At 41.2% G+C, this 21578-nt stretch overlaps 1 protein-coding gene across 2 annotated transcripts; it reads left to right on the forward strand.

The window, feature by feature from the left end:
• Positions 2178-5945, forward strand: LOC8080959 (E3 ubiquitin-protein ligase At1g63170). 2 transcript variants are annotated; one of them, XM_002439333.2, is made up of 5 exons: positions 2178-2306; positions 3633-4378; positions 4884-5009; positions 5085-5361; positions 5454-5945. In XM_002439333.2, exons 2-5 carry the CDS (start codon positions 3780-3782, stop codon positions 5682-5684), a joined length of 1233 nt encoding a protein of 410 aa, XP_002439378.1. In that variant the 5' UTR covers positions 2178-2306; positions 3633-3779; the 3' UTR covers positions 5685-5945. The 2 variants fall into 2 exon arrangements, with proteins under 2 accessions (XP_002439378.1, XP_021303393.1); XM_021447718.1 differs by lacking the exon at positions 2178-2306 and adding an exon at positions 2336-2711.

Consider the following 21578-nt stretch of genomic DNA (forward strand, 5'->3'; position numbering starts at 1 on the left):
CACAGTTTAGCTGTAAATCACGAGACGAATCTTTTGATCCTAGTTAGTCCATGATTAGATAATATTTATCACAAACAAACGAAAATGCTACAGTACCGAAAACTTTTTACTTTTCGAAACTAAACGAGGCCTGAAATACGATAAGGCAGGCATGATATGCTTAGCAAAGTTATCACTGTTAGTGGAAGGCGAATGATGCCATTCGTCAATATGAACTCTAAAGCCACGAAAAGCCTGTTGGTATGGCTCCTCAAGCCCTCCTCTGGAGTAGTCACCCCAGAACGGCTTTCAGCTCCTCTACCATTCATTCCAAAATGGTTCAGTGTTTGGTAGAGCTTCTCCATAGTAGTTGCTACTAGAGCTAGAGCTGGAGATGCCAAATAGGCCTAGGAACCTTTGTAGCTCCGGCTTCTAAGGAAGCTATACTTTGGAGAACTATATATAGACCACTTCTCTTTATCTATCAAAGGAAATATGAATACCAATCCATAAAAAAAAAGTGTTATTTTACAGGAAGAGTAAATTTAACTGTTGGTGAATAGTCCTATTACAGTCTCCATTCTACCCCTGAATTTGCTATTACTTTCAATTCTGATCTTCTCTATTCAAAAGGGCAGTCTGGTCATTACATATATCCGGACCTATGTTTCTAAGGCCTTGTTTAGATTTTTTTTTGTGAATTTTGGTACTGTAGCACTTTCGTTTGTATTTGGATTATTGTCCAAACATGAGCTTAAAAGATTCGTCTCGCAAATTACGGATAAACTGTACAATTAGTTATTTTTTAATTATATTTAATGTTCTATGCATATGCCGGCCGATGTTACAGGAAATCTTGAAAAAGTTTTGGATTTTGGATGAAACTAATTTGTCGTTAGGCTTCGCTCGGTGAGACGAGTCATCGATGTTGAGTCTTCGTGGGCTTAAGAGCCTGTTTTTAGTTGTAGGAAATTTTACAAAATGGCTATCATAACATTTTCGTTTATATTTCACAATTATTATCCAATTATGGATTAACTAAGCTTAAAAGATTTGTCTCGTAAATTACATACAAGCTATGTAATTAGTTATTTTTTATTTATATTTAATGCTTCATACATATGTCACAAGATTCGATGTGATTTCACCTCTTTGGAGGTCGCTGAATACTTCGGAATGTTCTCCCTTGTTTATCACAATGTGGAGTCTCCCCTGAACAACAAGAACAATTTGCGGCTTTGAAAACACAGTAGTCAAACACATGTTAACCGGTTTCGAGGACTGCGTTATTCGAGATTAAATCCCCAACACTAACACTTATATCTGACTTGGCCAGCTGACCTGATGTTGTCCATCCGTGATCTACACCCCTCGGTCCCTAAATAAATCGATTTAAGGCACTCACAATGCAAGACTCTATCATAAAGTCTAAGACAATTAATTACATATTATTTATGATTTTTTTCTGATGTGGCAGCATATTTATTGAAGAAAGAGGTAGAAAAAATAAGACCCCAAGTCTTATTTAGACTCTAAGTCGGTATTGTTAGAGGTAATAAATAACTTTAGACTCTATGATAAAATCTGTATTGTGAGTGCCCTTATAGAGTTGTCTTAAGTCAATTTTTTAAAACTTGATTGAAATTATAGAAAAAGAACACTAGTATTTATGACATTAAATTATTATCATTAGATACATTGTTCATTTAATTAATGCCATAAATATTGATGTTTGTTTTTATAAATTTAATTAAATTAAAAAAATGATTGACTTAAAGACAACTTCAGAAGTTGATTTTGATTTATTTGGAGACTGAGAGAGTATTAATAAATCGGTAACTTTAGCACTATGTTTTTTTTTCAACTGATTACAATGCTGACTGACCACGTGTTGTCAATTTATGGGGCTAATCCTATATTGCAATGCCACTGACAAAAGGAAAACAAAAAATATTTAACTCCTATCCTGCATTATTATACCGTATATCCTGCATTATTATACCGTACTAGTACATGCTGATGAATCACCGACCCAACTAATCCACTCCCCTCATGGCCTCATCTCCTGCGCCGAACAGACACCGAGCCGCCCTTTCCAGCCATTGCCGTCCTGCCACGTGTCGCTCCACAGCTCCTGATCGAGCGTCCACACGAGATCCTCACCGTTGGAAGATTCTCTCCCTCAAAAACAAAAAGATCATATCTAACGACAATAAAAAAGTAAAAAGAAAATATCTAAATAAACGTTGCCGCACCGCCGCTGGAGACTGTGAAGCGAAAGAGGAGGAAGAATTCGAGTCCAAGTCTTGGAGCTGCCCCCCGCTTGGGTAAAAAATTTCCCCTTCCGCTAGTGCGATGCTTCCGTGTTTTTATCATCTTTTTCCTTTTCTATATTAGCGCGTAGTATGCGTTGATCCACGGGTTTGGCACCCGTTCCTTCCTTGCCCCCGGCGCAATCTTTGCTTCCGCGACCTCGCCCCGGCGATTTTCCTTTGCGGTTCTTTATTGCAAAATTTTGGGCGCAAGATAGTTGCTGATTCGTTCGGCTTTAAGCCGTCGAGGTGATTGTTTGGAGTCTGGTTCTGGAACCTGGGCTGCTCTTCTTGTTCTTGGTGGCGTTGGTCGGTCACGGGTTCTTGAATCTTTCAGCGGGCGGCCGGGGTGGAGCTGCCCCTGCCCGTGGTTGGTGAGGCGATTCTCGGTCGGGAGCTTCCGTTTCTCTTCGGATGTAGGTGTGTGTGATAGTTTCTTTCTTAGCTTGGATTGCTGGCTGGTGAACTTAGCATTAGCTAGTCTGTAGCGATTTGTGGAACTAACAATTAATGGACAAAATGTGGTGCCAAGATAGTTTGTTGTGGCGCTCTGGTTTTTCTTCTCTCTTGCAATAATTTCATAGTCATTTGAAGGACATAATTACCATGCTATTCTTTTGATTGACCTTTTGGTAGGCATGATTGTTGCTGTCACCATATACAAAGATTGATTTTGTTCTATTCTTTGAGAAGAACTTAAGATTCTAAGTTGAACTGCATACTCTTCCATCATTGAGATCTGTGGATGTGGGTTTTCAAACTCAGGGTCTTCTCCAGGTTTGGTTTTGAAGTTAGAATTGTAGCTGAAGTGTATGTTCACATGTTCCTAAACTTGTGGATCCCTTAAGGATTATCTTAGTATTCTACAACTAGGGCGTATGTACAAATCAATGAGAATCCTTCCTGCAGAAATTTGCATGTCCACACAGGACTGAAGCTATTTGGATGAATTAGGTCAGTGACCTTAAAGGATAGAATATGGCATATGAGCCTCAAACCTACCTCTGAGAAACTGGATTTTGACACTTGGTCTATTGTGCCATTTCAATTCTGCCTTGTAGTGAACAATCTATCGTATCTCAAGATGCTTCAATGAACAAGAAATATTTCCTTATTTTTTCCTAAAGGTTTTCATGACATATAACATTTGCAAAAGCTGATACAAAAAGAGCTGCAAAATTTGCAGTCATTTGGGTCGATTTTGATGCATATGATACATATTAGCAGTATATTGTTGTTACCTCTATGATTATCTTCATAAAGATATCAAGTTCCTTAATTAAAAAGGGAGCGATAAAGTGCTAAACAGCTTATTGATATCAAGTGTTCCTTTTCTTTCAGATGGAGTGGATCTGGCCTTCTACTCTAGGGGAAAGAGCAAAGCACATTATCTTGTAAAAATTAGCATTTTCCTACATTTATCTCAAATCAAATCATCTCTGCTTCTGGGAACAGCAACCTGTAATTTCCCATGCAACCTCTTGGTTGATGGATGCTCTTCCTGTTGAATCAGAAAGAGAAAGTCAAACAGATAGTCACCCTTTACTCATGGAGCATGTGATTGGCATCCCAAGGGATGATGTTGCTTCTACATCAACACCTCGTCGAGACAACAATGATGGCATGGATCACTTGCCTCGTGATTCAGAAAGTTCTTCCGGAACAACTGCTGCATATAACTCTCCGAATACTCCTATAGCAAGAAGAGATGATAATCGCCGTCGCCGTCAACAGAGTCTGAATTCTGGCTTCTGGATATCAATTGAACTAGCTGTAAATCTTAGCCAGATTATAGCTGCTATCTGCGTTCTGTCTGTGTCAAGGAATGAACATCCTCATGCTCCATTGTTTGAGTGGGTCATTGGTTATACAATAGGTTGTATTGCAACTCTTCCTCATCTTTACTGGCGCTATCTCCAGCGCAACCAGCTGCCCACTGTGCAAGGATCAAATCAGAACTACGTTCCAGACAACAGCTTTGAAAGTAATTCTTTTACTGGGATTTCGCCCCCTCATGTGTCTGAAGCTGGTGTTGTAACTGTAACAAATGGAGTCTCGAGAAACAATACGGTTACCACAAATCCAAGGTAACATACTGTACCTTGTAGATACATATTATTGCTTCTGTTTATATATTGATTGTTCTTTCATCATCAAGTCTCTATATCTGTGAAATTTGCTATAAGTTGCTTGAGGTTTAGTACTTTACATATGAGCTATTAACGAAATGATGCACTGAGCCCTGAGTGGTACTGCAAAGAGAATTAATCTCGCAAGATGTGTTTTCATGCAATCAGAGATCTTCTGTAGTTACTTTCCTTGCCCACAAGAAGTAACAGTTCATGTAATATGTGGACCTGGTTCAGGAGTATGATAAATCTTGTCAGATCGGATCTGTTAGATAAAAAATAAATGGAAATAGCTTGTCACATGGCACATGGCACAAGTAAAAGAACTCATTGCAGTAACCTATCTAACATTTTATAGTCCATTGTTCTGGTTTCATTGCAGTATACCTTAGATCAACAAAGGTCATCAGAATCGTAAAGACTTTGCTGGTTAGTTTTCTGAGTTGCATTCTCCTTGTTGCAGGGCTCAAGCTTTCGCTGATCACTTCAAGATGGCTCTGGACTGTTTCTTCGCTGTATGGTTTGTTGTCGGAAACGTGTGGGTATTTGGTGGACATTCTTCTTCCCATGATGCACCCAACTTGTACAGGTGTGCTGCTAACCTGCCATGATGCAGTACTTTTGCAACTTATCTTGATGTTTCATGCTGTACTCATGGTTTCAGGTTGTGTATAGCCTTCCTCACCTTCAGCTGCATTGGCTACGCTATGCCCTTCATTCTCTGTGCGCTGATATGCTGCTGCCTACCCTGCATAATCTCCTTAATGGGTTTCCGGGAAGATCTGAACGAAAACAGAGGTGCTACTTCAGATGCAATCAATGCCCTGGGCACATACAAGTTCAAAACGAAGAAGCCTCGTAACACAGAGGGAAATGAAGGCGGCGGTGGAGTCTTTGCTCCTGGAACAGACAAGGAACGAGCTGTTTCTGCTGAAGATGCTGTGAGATTTTCTCTTGCCACCTCATGTTTGCTTTGCACCTGTATCTCCTCTTGCACATGATGTAAAACTGACTCACGTCCTTTGGTCGGCAGGTTTGCTGTATCTGCTTGGCGAGGTATGTAGATAACGATGATCTCCGGTTGCTCCCCTGCGGGCACTTCTTCCATAAGGACTGTGTCGACAAATGGCTCAAGATAAATGCACTATGCCCACTCTGCAAAGCTGAGATCGACATCGTCCCGACAACTGCTCCTCCAGCCATCGGATTTGGGCGCCGCCACAGTGACAACAGGGTAGGAAACGACATTGAATCACAACGGTAACTTTATCACGGCTTCCATGATGTATAGTGAGAGAGCAACTTGCCTCCGATGTGTGGTTTCCAGAAGAGCAACATGTAAATTATGCAGTGATAGAGATTATGTGATGAATCAACGAGTCCTTACATGATCCAGCGAGTAATCGCCTGACTGGAAAATGTGTCTTTGTTGTCAATATGTGTCACTATGGCTTTGTTCCTTCCGAATTTACCTTCGTATGTCGTCTCAGTGAAATTCGTCGCAGATTTGCAGCTGGAGCATCAACCGTTTGGTCTCTGAAATAACCATGATGGTTTTGTAGAGTAGTACTTCTGTATAGGCCAATCTGCAGCTGGCTGTTGCTGCACAAGAATGAAAGTTTTTCATGTTAGTCAGTCAGTTCACTCAAGAAAGACGAGAGTGTCCAGAGCAAATAACTATGATCGCTTTGTAGCGGGATCATCAAGCGTTTGGTCTCTGAAATAACCATGATCGCTTTGTAAAGTACCTCTGTGTAGGCCATTCTGCAGCTAGCTGTTGCTGCACAGGAATGAAGCTTTTTTCAGTCAGTCAGTCAGTTACTCAAGAAAGACGAGTGTCGAGAACGATTTTGAACATCAACCGGCCAAACACTTGCAAGCACGGGACAGAATCACGCTATATAATTGCGTATCAGGAAGGTGGATGGCAACCAAATCTCGATAATTGTACACTAGGAACGACGAGAGGAACCTGCATTGCAACTTCACAATAATCATGTTCTGAAGATACATAGGACCATGATTTGATTTCATATATAGCTGGATATATGAATCATTGGACTTGGACGACAGTTATTTGATCAGGTGAGGTGTTGGCACAGCAGGCCCCAAGCAAAGCAAAGCAACTGGCTAGAAGCAGATCCAAGATATGCAGCTGCATCTGCAGGCAGGAACAGAGCATGTGTGTGCCTCCACTGCCTCAGCACAGCTATGAGTTGGTGTCCTTCTCCGTCTCCGCCGGCGTGCAGGTGCAGCACCAGCATGCTACAAGTCTGCGGCTGTGGATGCCAAGCATCCAAAATCACTGTAACCTATCATTTCAAACAGTTCGATGGATGTGAAGATACTGCACTCTGTTTCCGTTTCCAACCGACTGTTCTGCAGCCATCTGTTCAAACAAGAAGAGGAAAAACTCTCTAAGGTTATTTGGAATTAGTTAGTATTACGTTATGAGTAGTAGTTCAACTAAATAGCGTGTTAATCTCTTACATGAACTAATAGGCAAGGTTCATAGTTAGTATTGTGATTGATTATGATTACAGAACTCAAGTGGATCATAAATTATTTTTTTCTTTTTTGCCTCTCCAGAGTATATACAGTCTCCACCGCCAAAGCAAACCAGAAACTGATGGAGAACCCCGGCCCAATTATTTGTTGTTGCTTGCTTGGTGCCATACCAAAACAAGACAGACATCACAGCTCATGACAGGCACCATGTCTTCCTCTTCGGTAGCATTCCTTCTGTCCTACTCCTAGCTAATCAATCCATAAACTCAGTGCAATCCAGCAGATCGAGCGCGCAACAACAACACACACTAAAAAAAAGGAAAGGAAACAAGTACAATGAAAAATAAAGGGAAAAAAAAAATCATGCTGTGAGAACCGAAGCACTGACATCGCCTTTAAAAAAAAGGAACAGTACTATACCTGCCATGTACTCCCTGTATTTTAAATTATAAAATATTTTAATTTTTCTAAATTCCTTTAATTACTTTTTTACTATATATCTAAACGTAATGTATATCTAAATACATAAAAAAACTATGTACTAGAAAAAGATGTGATTCTAGTTCTATTTTCCGTCAAACTGTTAATAGTTTATATCTAAAAAAATCAATATTTATGGTATCAAAATAAATTTGTTAAATATGTCCTATGATAGATTCAGCAATACTTATTTAATATTATAAATATTAATAATTTTATTACTACCTTTTTGACAGGATGAAGCATGAAGGTTGACAATATATCTGTTTAATTATTTTCGGAGCATCTCCAACGATTTTGCAATTGAGGTTTGCATTTGACTAATTTGCCAAAAAGCTCAAATTGAGATATCCAGTGGTTTTGCATTTGAGTTTTGTATTTTGGCAAAGTTGACAAATGAGGAAGGAAACTTGGCATTTTTACCAAACCCGGACGACTTGGCAAAGGCCGATCGGTCTCTCCTCCCACGCGGTTTCCGGTCTCCCGCGCGTCTCCGACTCCTCTTCGTGCCATATAGGAGAAACTTCCATCGCGACATATCGCGACACAAAGTCCCGATCGGCCTACGACTACTCTTCGCGACACAAAGTCTCACCACGCGCCGCCGTCCGCCTCGCGAAGAAACCCCTCCACACGTGCCGCCGTCCCGATCGTGACACAAAGTCAGCACGTGCCCCCGTCCGCCTCGCAACAGAAACACCTACACACACGCCGCCGACGGAGTGGACAGCGCGAAGAGAAAAAGCACGTGAAAAAATAACGATCGGGTCAGCCCCGGCCCTGGGGGTGCGAGCTATGTTACACGGATACTCCAAGGGGGGTGACGTATCCGTATCCGATACTCGTCGGATACGCGGATACGGATACTCGGATACACCATTTTAGTGGATTTTCTTTTGAGAAAGTGTGTATCCGCGTATCCGATACGTATTGTATCCGATACTCGTACCCGTACTCGTGTAACGTAGGGTGCGAGCAGAGCAACCGAACCGGGCCCTTGAGGCTAGGGGGCCCTACCCCAAATACATTAGTAGGTATAGTATATAGTATTCAGCTCAAGAAGAAAGCACATCATTTGTATGACTATATTTATATACTAGTCCACATGATTGAACTGCCTGGCCTTCTGTGGTTCCGCGGCATTTGTGACTCCGTCCCTTAGGTTAAGAAGAAAGCACGTCATTTGTTCGGTTGCCTATTTGTCTTCATAGGTACAAAACTGCTTTTGTCCCCAATCTTTATTCACGATTTATTTAGAGCTTGTTTAGTTACACCTAAAAACTAAAAACTTTTTAAGATTCTCTGTCACATCGAATTTTGCGGCACATACATGAATAAAAAAAATAACTATTTGCATAGTTTATCTATAATTTGCGAAACGAATCTTTTAAGCCTAGTTAGTCTATGGTTAGACAACAATTGTTAAACAAAAGTGCTACAATATCAAAATCCAAAATAATTTTAGATCTAAACAAGGCCTTAGGTTTGGGATTTACGAACTCCATATGATGCAGCGATCAAGTTAATTTTAAGTTTGTCGAATGTTGATGTAAATGACATAATTTCTGAGTTAGCTGTTATGCAGTCTACTTGCCTGATAAGCCAATGTCTGCTATGGAGATTTTTTAGTTTATCACGGAAGTGGATTGATATCCTAATATTTCTATTGCTTATCAGATCCTATTCACTATGCCTATGTTATTGACGAATTATTTAAGATAATGTCCCAACAAAGATTAAATGGTTTGACAACTTTATGTATCGAGATAAATTATTAGATAAAATTAACGTTGAGGTCATCATCAATGACTTGGCAGCAGCAAATGTTAGAAGAAACTTAAAAAAAAAGTAAAATGTATAACTTATCTCATAAGAGTTTTTTTTTATGTATTACACTTATTAGAATTGTTATTATATTATAAGAGTTGTATTAAAGGGCCCATCGCTTGTAACTTCGCTCCGGGTCTATGATTTGACAGGGCCGGGCCTGGACCAGGTTCACTATTTGGTTTTGCTAACTCAATTTTGCCAAAATCATTAGAGACACTCAATTTTGTGACTTGGCACATTGATTTAAGACTTAGTAAACTCCTTGTTTTATACAAAACAAAAATTGCAAAACCGTTGGAGACGCTTCTTTTGACTGTCTAGTAAGCATTTTTCTTGACGCGATTGGCACAGTAGCTACCACTACGCAACAGTAGTATTGAGCAGTGCAGGTCCCATGCATGCATTCTGGACGATGCCGAAGTGCCAGTCGAAAAGCGTCAGGATCGCTTCCAGTTGTACCGGCACGAGCATTCTGGATGCCACCAGCTCGTCATCAGATCAGTGCATGCATGTAGTAGCATTTTGTGCAGACCAAGCCTTATCGACACATTGGTCCCAAAGGGCTGGGGCCAAGTGTCACGTGAAACGTAGACAGTAAATTTGTTTTATGTGCTGTGCTGTGCGGTATTTTTTTGCTCGCTCGTCAAACATTTCTTAGCCCTTTAGCGTTTGGTTCTTCAAATTCTCTTAGCCTTACCACCACATGACAAAGTTATCTAGGCCTTGTTTAGTTCTCAAAATTTTTTGATTTTGAGTACTTAACACTTTTATTTTTATCTGGCAATTATTATCCAATCATGGATCAACTAGGCTTAAAAGATTCATCTCGCGATTTAAAGGCAAACTGTGTAATTAGTTTTTATTTTCGACTATATTTAACGCTCTGTGTATGTGCCGCAATATTTGATATGACGAGAAATCTTGAAACGTCTTTAGTGCTTAGTTAGGCACTTCCTTGCTTGGTTTCGCTTTTGTGAGCTTTATAGAAACAATCATGGTTGAATGTGAACTCCCTGTGTTTATGAATAAATAGTTTTTTAGAGTTGTCTTAAGTCAAACTTTTTTAAACTTTAATCGAATTTCTAGAAAAATAAGACTTTAAGATTTATGATATCAAATTAGTGTTATTAGATGTAGAATAAAACATATTTTCACAATACGCTCGTTTTATGTTATAGATGTTGTTACCTTTTTTTATAAATTTAGTAAATTTTAAAAAGTTTGACTGGCACGAATCTTAAGAATTGATTTGTTTAGAAACAAAGGAAGTAATAAGGATTGGTTGTGTGCAAAACGGAGACCACAATAGAATTCTTTTTTTTTTCTAAAAAAAATGTCCTATGCAAATCTCTCACATAGCTCGCCTTCACTGGTAAAACTATTTTTTAGGGTTTCGGCTTCATGAGCAGGTCAGTGAAGCTAAAATTGTTTCGGTGAACAATTTTGACAAATAGATTTTCCTTAAAAGCATGCTCTCACAAAATTCTACACACAAGCCCACAAGTGCAAGAGTTATGAAAAAAAAAGTATCATTTCTAGTTTCATCTTACTCTGTTTCTTTGTGAGAGCACGATTCAAGAAGCTTGAGATGTTTATATAAATGGTGTTTGTGACAAAAAGAAGAAGAAGAAGAAAAAACAGCCCACAACAAATTAAAGAGCTGGTGGTCCAACCGTACGTGTGAAAGGGCGGCTTTAGTTTGAACGAACGGGAGACACACACGTTGCGGGCGGGGCGAAGAAAACGTGCTCCGATCGCGCGCGTGTGATATATATTATGCTGCTACGCTGCGCTGGCTGATGCTCCATCGCCTCCGCCTCGCACGTGTGGTCCCTGCACGTACGCACACGGCGCGGGCAGGGCCTCGCTTAGTTTCAATTTTTCTTTTTTAGAAATATTTTCGTTTGTATATAATAAAAATTATTCAATTATAAATTAAATAGATTTAAAAAATTTGTCTCGTAAATTACAAATAAATTATATAATTAATTATTTTTGTCTATATTTAATGATTTATGTATGTGTCGCAAGATTTGTTGCGACAGAGAATGTTGTCCGTTTTGCAAAATAGACGAGGAAGTAAGCCAGCGCGCGCGGTCAGGCACGTACCGGCGGTGGACGACCCAAACGTACGCCAGAACGTGGTGTGCCGGCCCGGCCGGACCTGCACGTTGTTAAATACATACATACAGTACCTCGTGTCGTGTCATCGTGTGCAGGGGGGTGTACGGTACGTAATGTGTACTCACCGTGTGGGCCGGGGTGGACGACACGACACGCTCGGACATGCACGGATGCCGCGGCCGGCCGGGATCCCTGTTGCGGCCGCACTTGCGGTGCGGCCCCGGCCGACTGCATGCAGATGCAGCCCCACCACGTACGCTTGCATTGCATTGACCGGTCCTCCCTCTCGCTCTCATCAGTCGCTCTTGCACGCTCAAATTACATGCCTACCCCCCGGTTTCTGTAGCTGCGACTCGACCAGTCCTCTTAATATCTCAACTGATGCTCTGCTGCCAAATTGTAAATCGTTTTAGTTCTTTTCAAACATGTTTTCTTTTTTTTGGCTATACTTCTATCTACATATAGTGATATAAAAAGCGATCCGTGTGTAGTCTGAAACCAAGATGATAAGCAAAGCAATAAGATTGTAAATGACATTATTTGTGACTATAATTTTCGAATTCATGGGATTTAAAAAAAAATTGTGAAACTAGGAGGAGCGAATTGAACTTATATTGAAAATGAATTAGGTGAGAAGACTATGCAATCGGAGTCGCTTTGGAAGTGAGATATGGTTTTTTTACAAGGCTACCTGTTAGTTTTAACTTGAGAAAAAAAAAGGAAAATGAATTTAATTATGATGGCTTCTGGATTCATATTGCACGAGAAGGACAATCTAGTTTAGTGTTGGGCTTTACCATCTAACACTTAAGCTCCTGATGATGTTTTGGCCAACACAGAATAACTTGTGGATGGCTTAGTATAGATCAAGAGAGATAGAGGCGCAGGCGCAGCGCTGTCTTTCGTGTTCCAGGGGGATTGCACATCACGCCCCCCCTCCACATCTCTTCCTTATATATTGACGGACCATGACACATCTATTTGGCATTGAGGGTTGAGATAGACTGAGAAATCTCACCCTATAATAATAAAATAGATATAATAAAATTATTATATATAATGTTTGATTTTATTTCCTAATTAGAAGCAATGCACGTGTGTTTAATTATTTTGGCCTCTATTGCACGACTTATATATATGCACTTGACCATTTAGTATTACAGTTTTAGTTTTTAGCCATTTTGTTGTTGTTGTTTTTTGGCGACTAGTTTGCAGCCATAGGCTGATACTATCAAACGATCAAACAAATTTTGAAACACGTCCAGCACAAACAACTGCTTCATTCAAGCACAAAGCCTATTAAAACGTCTCCAAGAAAGTAGGATCATATATGAATTAAAACTGCTCCTTTCACTGAAACACCCAAAAAATTTTATTTCTTTAAAAATAGATGAATTGAATTTAAATGAATTATTTTGTGAGCATTTTTAATATAGGAAAATAAATAAATTTGGGGAAACAAAAAAAATTAATATAAGTTTAGAATAATATTTTTTGCTGCATACATGCTGGAGCATTTCTTTTGTGATGATTGTTTGGAAAACAAAATGTTTTATTTATTTTTCTTTTTCCTGCTCAAAGTTTCATTTGGAAATTTGGTATAAAAAAAATAAAAGGAAGCTGGAATCTCCCCCTTCTCTTTTCCCCTTTCGGCCTTTTTGGCCCAAAACCCCCGCGCCCCCTCCCCTCTTCCTGGGTCGCGGCCCAGCCGGCTCCCTCCTTTCCCCCCCTCTCTCTCTCACCCACTGACAGGCCGATAATATTTTTTGCTGCATACATGCTGGAGCATTTCTTTTGTGATGATTGTTTGGAAAACAAAATGTTTTATTTATTTTCTTTTTCCTACTCAAAATTTCATTTGGAATTTTGGTATAAAAAAATAAAAGGAAGCTGGAATCTCCCCCTTCTCTTTTCCCCGTTCGGCCTTTTTGGCCCAAAACCCCCGCGCCCCCTCCCCTCTTCCTGAGCCGCGGCCCAGCCGGCTCCCTCCTTTCCCCCATCTCTCTCACCCGCTGACAGGCCGGGCCCGCCTGTCAGCTCCCTCTTCCCCCAACCGCCTGCCCGCTTCCCCCTCTCTTTCTCAGCTTGGAACCGCCAGCCGCGCCCCCACGATCTTCCCCCTCTCCCCCGCGTCTCGGCTTGAAGAAGAGAGCGCCTACGCCCGCGCCCGAGCCTGAGCCGAACCCCACGTCCCATTCCACCTCTTTCCCTACTCTTCGTCTCCCTCTGGAAGCACCGAGCGCCGCCGAGTTCGCCGCCGTGGTGGAAAATCTGATTGGCCAAGATTTTTCCCCCGTAATCCCTTTGCTGAGCTCTGTTTTGGTCCCGCGAAGTCGCCAAGCTTCTTCTTTTCACTTTTCTCGCTTCGGCTCCCTCTCTAACCGCCGCCGAATGTGCACAGGAACGTCTTCGCCGCCGTTTTGCGTGGACCCGCCGTCGAGCCGTCCTAGTCCTTGCTCTCGGCATAGTTGGGTTCACGGTAAGCTCCTCTTGCCTCCCATGCTCTTGGATCGAAGTTTGGTCCACCGTAGAACGTTCTCTCTCTCTCTCCGGCGAAGTCCCGGCCATGGCGCCGCCGCAGAGGCCCTGCTCCGGCCGGCGAGCCACTCACCTCTCTCTCCCCCCAGATTTAATCTGTGCCGTGGATCTGTAATCGGACGGCCGAAAGCGCCCCGTACCCCTTCGAGGCCCTTTTTGTTAAAGAAACCCCCTGGAATTTAGTATTTGTGCCCGCAGTCCTTAGCGCACTCGATTGAATTACGCTTTGCCACTTTTGAAAACGTAATTCCCGTCGGTTAGGTCAAAATACGCTTTCAGGAAATTACAAGATTGCCACTGAGTTTGTTTTGGCCATAAAATATTCGTTTTAGCTCCGATTTGACCCGTTCAAATTGCGTTAGATTCGTATTTAAATTCTCTACATGTTAGAGCCTCTGTTACTGCAGTTTACAGCTTTTTATTTTTAGGGTTAGGTTTAATTAATTAAATTCCTATAGGAAATCGCCGTAAATTCGTAACTTGATCGTTTTAGCTCCGATTTTCGTGATCTTCATATGTATGTGTTCGTAGCGAAACGTAGGTTCTATTTTTAAACATTTTATTTCGTATTTGATCTGTTGGTGTACTGTTCTAATTAAAGGATTGTTTGCTTGTATGATTGAACATGAATGTGTGTTGTTGTGTGGTGCCGATCGAGAGCAGACGATGACGTGACCGTGGGTGATGAGTTTTATTCCGAGGAACAGCAGGACCAGTAGCAACTTCCCTTCACCGAAGGCAAGTTTAACATGGGTTTCCCTTGTACACCTATTCACTTAATTAATTACGCATCTGCATGTGTCTAATTATGATAAGCCTAAGGACATCCTAGCTACCTGACTATATATTTATGACACCTATTTATAGATTGCATATGGGTAGCTTTGCTAGTGCTCTAAATTAATTGAGACTTTACTACCATTCTGACTTTAATAAATATGATGACAAATGTTGGAAAAAGGGCTATGGTGCAATTGACTTCGGTCAGGTTGACCTAGACCCTCCGTAAGGACTTCTCTGTAAGCGACTATCCGGGACTTTGAAAGGTCCAAATGGCTAGAGGGGGGGTGAATAGCCTATATAAAAAATCTACAAACTTGAACTAGACAAGTTGATTAGTAAAACAAAAGACGAAGCTATTCTAGCACTAGCACAACTGAGCTATGCAAGCCACCTACACAAGTCTAACAAGAAAGTTAAACACTAGTTACAACAAGAAAGCACAACTAGAAGCTTGCTACACTCCTAAACAAGAAAGCTAAGCTAAACAAGCTACACAACTAGCAAGGTATACACAAAGGTAAAGGAGAGGGGAGTGATTGTTATACCGACGTTGTAGAGTAGAAATATATCCAATCAATCACTCACAATCACAAGAGAATCCTCGGTAAGAGATGACACAAGATTTTTTACCGAGGTTCACTTGCTTCTCGGCAAGCTACTCCTCGTTGTGGCGATACACCCACTTGATGGATCACGAGCTAATTGGCAATCCAAAGCCAAACCCTCAGCGGGTGCCGCACATCCACTCACAAGATGGGGATCCTCCAAGCCACGAGCAATCCACTAGAGTAGCCAATTGCGATCTCCCGCGGGGAAGGCTCAAGAACCCCTCACAAGTCACTTGGTGAGGCTCGAAACAATCTCCAATCACGAGCTCAACACCACCGCTGCTCCAAGCCGTCTAGGGCGTCGAGAAACACCCAAGAGTAACAAGAAATCCGCAGCAAACTCAAGAATCAAGTGCCACTAAATGCAACTCTCAAAGCAATGCACTTGAATCTCACTCAATCTCACTAGGATTAGCAATCAAGCAAGGAGATGAGTGGAGGGAGTGTTCTCTAGCTCAAAGTATGCCTCAAGTATTCAAAAGTGCAAGAGAGAGCCTCCCAAAGCCAGCCACCTTCTATTTAAAAGCCCCTCAAAGAAACTAGCCGTTGGCTGTTTTCACTGGGCTGAAAACGGGGGCACCGGACGCTACTAAGTGAGCACCGGACGCTCGACTCCTTGCGTCCGGTGCACTGGAGTTGGCCACGTGTCGAACTTGAATCTCGCGCGTCAGTTTCTAACGGCTACCTGCAACACACCGGACGCTCTACAAGTCCACACCGGACGGTCCGGTGCTCACCGGACTCGTGCGCACAGAGGGTGTCAAACTCGCGACCTCACCGGACGCTGGGCACCGGACGGTCCGGTGCTCACCGGACTCGTGCGCAGAGAGGGTTGCAAAAACCCCTCACACCAGACGCTTACCACCGGACGCTCTCAGAGTGCGTCCGGTGCTTAACCCTAGCAGGGTCAAGCACACCGGACGCTGAGGCCAGCGTCCGGTGCCTCCGCACTCAGCGTCCGGTGAGTGTTTCTCAGTGAGAAAACACTCCCGCGACTTCTCAAAATTTCCCACCGGCGCAATAGAAAATATACACTTATTTTTCTCAAAAGAGCCGAATCCCGCCGAGCAAGCTCGGCGGGAGGGAGAGAGGAACCCACACCCCTCTCAACCCTAGGAACTCCACCTCCTTTGCAAATGTGTAACACCAACAAGTGTCCATCACCAAGGTGCAAGTGTGTTAGCTTTTCTCAAACATTTTCATCAAAGGAGTTAAGTTAGCACTTTACTAGATCCTAATGCATATGCTCAAGATGTAGACCTAGTAGCACTTGATTCGAGAGATGACCGTGATTTCCCCTCTTGATAGTCGGCTATCTATCCTAAACCCGGTCAATCACTTCTCTACTCATCTTAGACCGGCAAAAGTAAAACCCTATGTTTATACCTTTGCCTTGTTCACTTTCTCCCTTGTCTATCATCATGATCTCCACATCATGCTTCATCTCTTTGTAATCATGTGGCCACCTTTCCATGCCACCATGCACCTTCATCACATGTGTTGCTATGCCTAACTCAAATCACTTAAACACAGGGCATTAGCAACTTGGTGTCATTAATTACCAAAACCAAACTTGGGCTTTCAATCTCCCCCTTTTTGGTAATTGATGACAACCATCACAAAGATATGAAATAGAATCATAATGAACTTGAATTGCTTGTCCAAGGCATTTTAATCAAGAGACAAGGTTGGACAAACATTTCAAATTCGGTTTTGGTAGTATTAGCTCCCCCTACATATGTGCTTCCATGAGTTTGGTTTAAGTTTGCACATATGCAAAAATTAGAGTTTTGGGAGATTTATTACTACCAAAATGATGCTAAGGTATATAGAATGGACCTTTGAAGCGTGATACCAATCGGAGTTGCCAATATACCATCCTTAGCACCAATGTAGCTAGACATACATCAAAAACTCAATATACCTCATGAGATCACATTATATGTCTAGATACCACAAGAAAAAAAAACTCTATGCTAGAATTCAAAACATCATTCAAGTTCTATTTCTAGCAAGCACCAGTTAAACAAGAGTCGTGAATTTAAATTTGCAATGCAAGAACTCATTATGTTAGTGCACATACAAATGCAACGAATGGTTCATGAGCTTGCTCCCCCTAATTGTGTGCTTAAGTTTAAAGGTGTTTTCTCTCCCTATCTTTGTTTCTCTTCCCTCTTTTTGACTTTATCTTTGTTTCTCTCCCCCTTTGTCATCAATGACCACAAAGGTTCAAATTTTAGTGAGAATTAAGTCAATCAAAGTGAGGGTCAAATTATGGTTCAATCTAGATCACTTGCCTAGATTATGTAATTCGGTTTGATCCAAGGACAAGCTTTTTCACACCTCTTCAAGTATAAGGGTTATCTTGACCATGTTGAATTACACATCATAAGCTCATATTCTAGATTCAACACTAGGCTTGCAAGCTCACAAACATGTCATATGCTACCACTAGATCAATCAAACATAGAAGCAATAGTGGTACCATACATACATCAAATCCTTTTGATTTTCATGAATGAGCCTATTGTCATGCAAACATGTCTATATGTTCTAATCATGTCCTTAGCAAAGTATGAATGCTATGTCAACCAACTTTACCTTGCTTTGTTGGAGGAGAGGCATGTCATGTAGAAATGTGGGGGTGCACTCATCTCAAGTTGGAGAAGTCAAGTATGTTCAATTCATTTCTCAACTTGCCAAATCTCTTCTCATCAAGTGGCTTTGTGAAGATGTCGGCTAGTTGATCTTCGGTGCCAATGCTTTCAATGCTAATATCACCCTTTTGTTGATGATCTCTTATGAAATGGTGCCTTATGTCAATGTGCTTGGTTCTTGAATGTTGAACCGGATTTTGTGTCATCTTGATTGCACTCTCATTGTCACATAGCAAAGGCACATTCTTGAATTTGATTCCAAAGTCATTCAAAGTAGCTTTCATCCAAAGCAATTGTGCACAACAACTACCGGCAATAATGTATTCGGCCTCGGCGGTTGATAGTGCAACACTATTTTGTTTCTTTGATGACCATGAAACTAGAGATCTTCCTAGCAATTGACAAGTGCCACTTGTGCTCATTCTATCAATTTTGCATCCACCATAGTCGGAGTCCGAATAACCAATCAACTCAAAGTTAGACCCCTTGGGATACCATAATCCAACATCATGAGTGCCCTTAAGATACCTCAATATTCTTTTGGTTGCCTTCAAGTGACTTTCTCTAGGTGAAGCTTGGTATCTTGCACATTTGCACACACTAAACATTACATCCGGCCTTGATGCGGTGACATAGAGCAAACTTCCAATCATAGACCGGTATAGCTTTTGATCCACCATGTTGCCACTTGCATCACTACCTAATTGATCATTTGTGCCCATAGGTGTGCTCATTGGTTTAGCTTCTTGTAATCCAAACTTCTTGATCATGTCCTTGATGTACTTGCCTTGACTCACAAAAGTGCCATTTTTCATTTGCTTGATTTGAAGACCAAGGAAGTAACTAAGCTCTCCAATCATGGACATCTCAAACTCATTTGCCATCATTTTTCCAAATTCTTCACAAAAGTCTTGATTGGTTGATCCAAAGATGATATCATCAACATAGATTTGCAACACAAACAAGTCATTCCCTAGCTTCTTGGTGAAGAGGGTAGTGTCAACCTTTCCCATTTTGAACCCTTTAGAGAGAAGGAAATCTCTCAATCTCTCATACCATGCTTTAGGTGCTTGCTTCAAACCATACAATGCCTTCTTGAGTTTGTACACATGGTTGGGTTTCTTGTCATCTTCAAAACCGGGAGGTTGTTCAACATAAACCAACTCATTGATGTATCCATTGAGAAATGCACTCTTCACATCCATTTGATAGAGCTTGATGTTGTGGGCACAAGCATAGGCTAATAATATTCTAATTGCCTCCAATCTTGCAACCGGTGCATATGTTTCTCCAAAGTCAAGACCTTCAACTTGAGTGTAGCCTTGTGCTACTAGTCTTGCTTTATTTCTCACAACTACACCATCTTGATCTTGCTTGTTTCTAAAGACCCACTTGGTACCAATCACATTGTAGTTCTTTGGCCTCTCAACAAGCTCCCACACTTGATTTCTTGTGAAATTATTCAATTCTTCATGCATGGCATTTACCCAATCGGAATCTCTCAATGCATCTTCTATTCTCTTTGGTTCTTCAAATGAGACAAATGAATAGTGCTCACAAAAGGATGCTAGCCTTGATCTTGTTTGAACACCACTTTGAATACCTCCAATGACTTGATCCAATGGATGATCTCTTGCTATGCTTGTAGGTTGGAGTATTGGGAGTTGATTGCTTCCACTTGCTTGATTTTGATTTTGATCATCACCATGAGAGCCACTAGTACTTGCTTGATTTGTGTCAATTTGCACTTCTTGATTGATCATGTGAATGTCATTATCATCATCAACTTGCATTGGCCTTATGTCACCAACATCCATGTTCTTCATTGCATTTGCCAATTGATCTCCTCTCACATCATCAAGATTTTGAGCTTCACTTTGAGATCCCTCGGTTTCATCAAACTCAACATCATGGACTTCTTCCAATGTGCCACTTGCCAAGTTCCAAACTCTATATGCCTTGCTTGTGGTGGAATAACCAAGTAAGAACCCTTCATCACATTTCTTCTCAAACTTGCTCAATCTAGTGCCTTTATTGAGAATGTAGCATTTGCAACCAAACACTCTAAAGTATGCAATGTTGGGCTTTCTTCTATTCAATAGCTCATATGGTGTTTTCCCAAGCTTCCCATGGCAATAGAGACGGTTGCTACAGTAGCAAGCCGTGTTGATGGCTTCACTCCAAAATGAATGGCTAACATTGTATTCACTAAGCATTGATCTAGCCATATCAATCAAGGTTCTATTCTTTCTTTCAACTACACCATTGGATTGAGGAGTGTATGTTGGAGAGAATTGATGTCCAATGCCAAGATCATCACACAATTCCTCAATTCTTGTGTTCTTGAATTCACTACCATTGTCACTTCTAATCTTCTTGATAGTAGTTTCAAACTCATTTTGCACCCTCTTGACAAAAGACTTGAATAGATCACAAACATCACTCTTGTCATAGAGGAAGAACACCCAAGTGTATCTAGTGTAGTCATCTACTATCACAAATCCATACTTGTTGCCACCAATGCTAGTATATGTTGTTGGCCCAAATAAATCCATGTGCAATAGCTCAAATGCCTTTGATGTGCTCATTTCACTTTTCTTAGGATGTGCATTTCCAACTTGCTTTCCGGCTTGACAAGCACTACATGGTTTATCCTTCTCAAAGGTGACATCCTTCAAGCCTCTAACTAAGTCATGCCTCAATAGTTTGTTCAATTGTTTCATTCCAACATGACCAAGCCTTCTATGCCACAACCAACCCAAACTTGATTTGCTAATTAGGCATGATGTCAATTGAGTGTCACTATCATTGAAATCAACCAAGTATAAGCTACCATGCCTAAATCCTTTGAATATCAAGTTTGATCCATCAACACTAACAACCTCAACATCATCACTTCCAAAGATGCACTTGAAACCAAGGTCACAAAGTTGTGCTATTGACAAGAGATTAAAATCAAGGCTCTCAACTAGCAACACATTTGATATGCTCATGTCATTTGAGATAGCAATTTTACCAAGCCCTTTGACCTTGCCTTTCTTGTTGTTGCCAAAAGTGATAGAATCAAAGCCACCATTTTGATTTGTATCAATTGATTTGAACATACAAGATTCCCCGGTCATATGTTGAGTGCACCCACTATCAAGCACCCAATGCCTTCCTCCGGCTTTGTAATTGACCTACAAGACAAGATCAATTCTTTTTAGGTACCCAAACTTGATTGGGTCCTCCAAGGTTAGCAACTAAGCTCTTTGGTACCCAAATGGCTTTCTTCTTTGAGCCCATCCATGGTGCACCAATGAACTTAGCATGAACACCTTTTGTATCCTTGATAAGCACATAGAAAGAATTTAGCTTAATTGAGGATACATGAGCTTTGGGTTTCTTGTTCATGCATTGTTGCTCTAGGTGACCAACTTGCTTGCAAGCTTTGCAATATCGACTATTGTTCTTCACAAAACTAGTCTTGTGAGGAGCAAAAGTGGCTTTGCCTTTCTTGGGGTTATAGCCCTATCCCTCTTTGTAGAGAGAAGCTCTTTGGCTACCCAAGCACATAAGCAAGCGGTCCTCACCACCATAAGCCTTGGCTAAGGTGTGATTGAGCTATTTCACCTCCTTCTTGAGAATTTC

Source organism: Sorghum bicolor, chromosome 9, assembly GCF_000003195.3.
Source record: "Sorghum bicolor cultivar BTx623 chromosome 9, Sorghum_bicolor_NCBIv3, whole genome shotgun sequence".
Taxonomy (NCBI): domain Eukaryota; kingdom Viridiplantae; phylum Streptophyta; class Magnoliopsida; order Poales; family Poaceae; genus Sorghum; species Sorghum bicolor.

Excerpts from the sequence above, each read along its gene's own strand:
- LOC8080959 (XM_002439333.2), top strand. The coding sequence starts at position 3,780 with ATGGATGCTCTTCCTGTTGAATCAGAAAGAGAAAGTCAAACAGATAGT. Across the intron at positions 4,379-4,883 it reads ACGGTTACCACAAATCCAAG|GGCTCAAGCTTTCGCTGATC; the intron begins GTAACATACTGT and ends TCCTTGTTGCAG. Across the intron at positions 5,362-5,453 it reads CTGTTTCTGCTGAAGATGCT|GTTTGCTGTATCTGCTTGGC; the intron begins GTGAGATTTTCT and ends TTTGGTCGGCAG.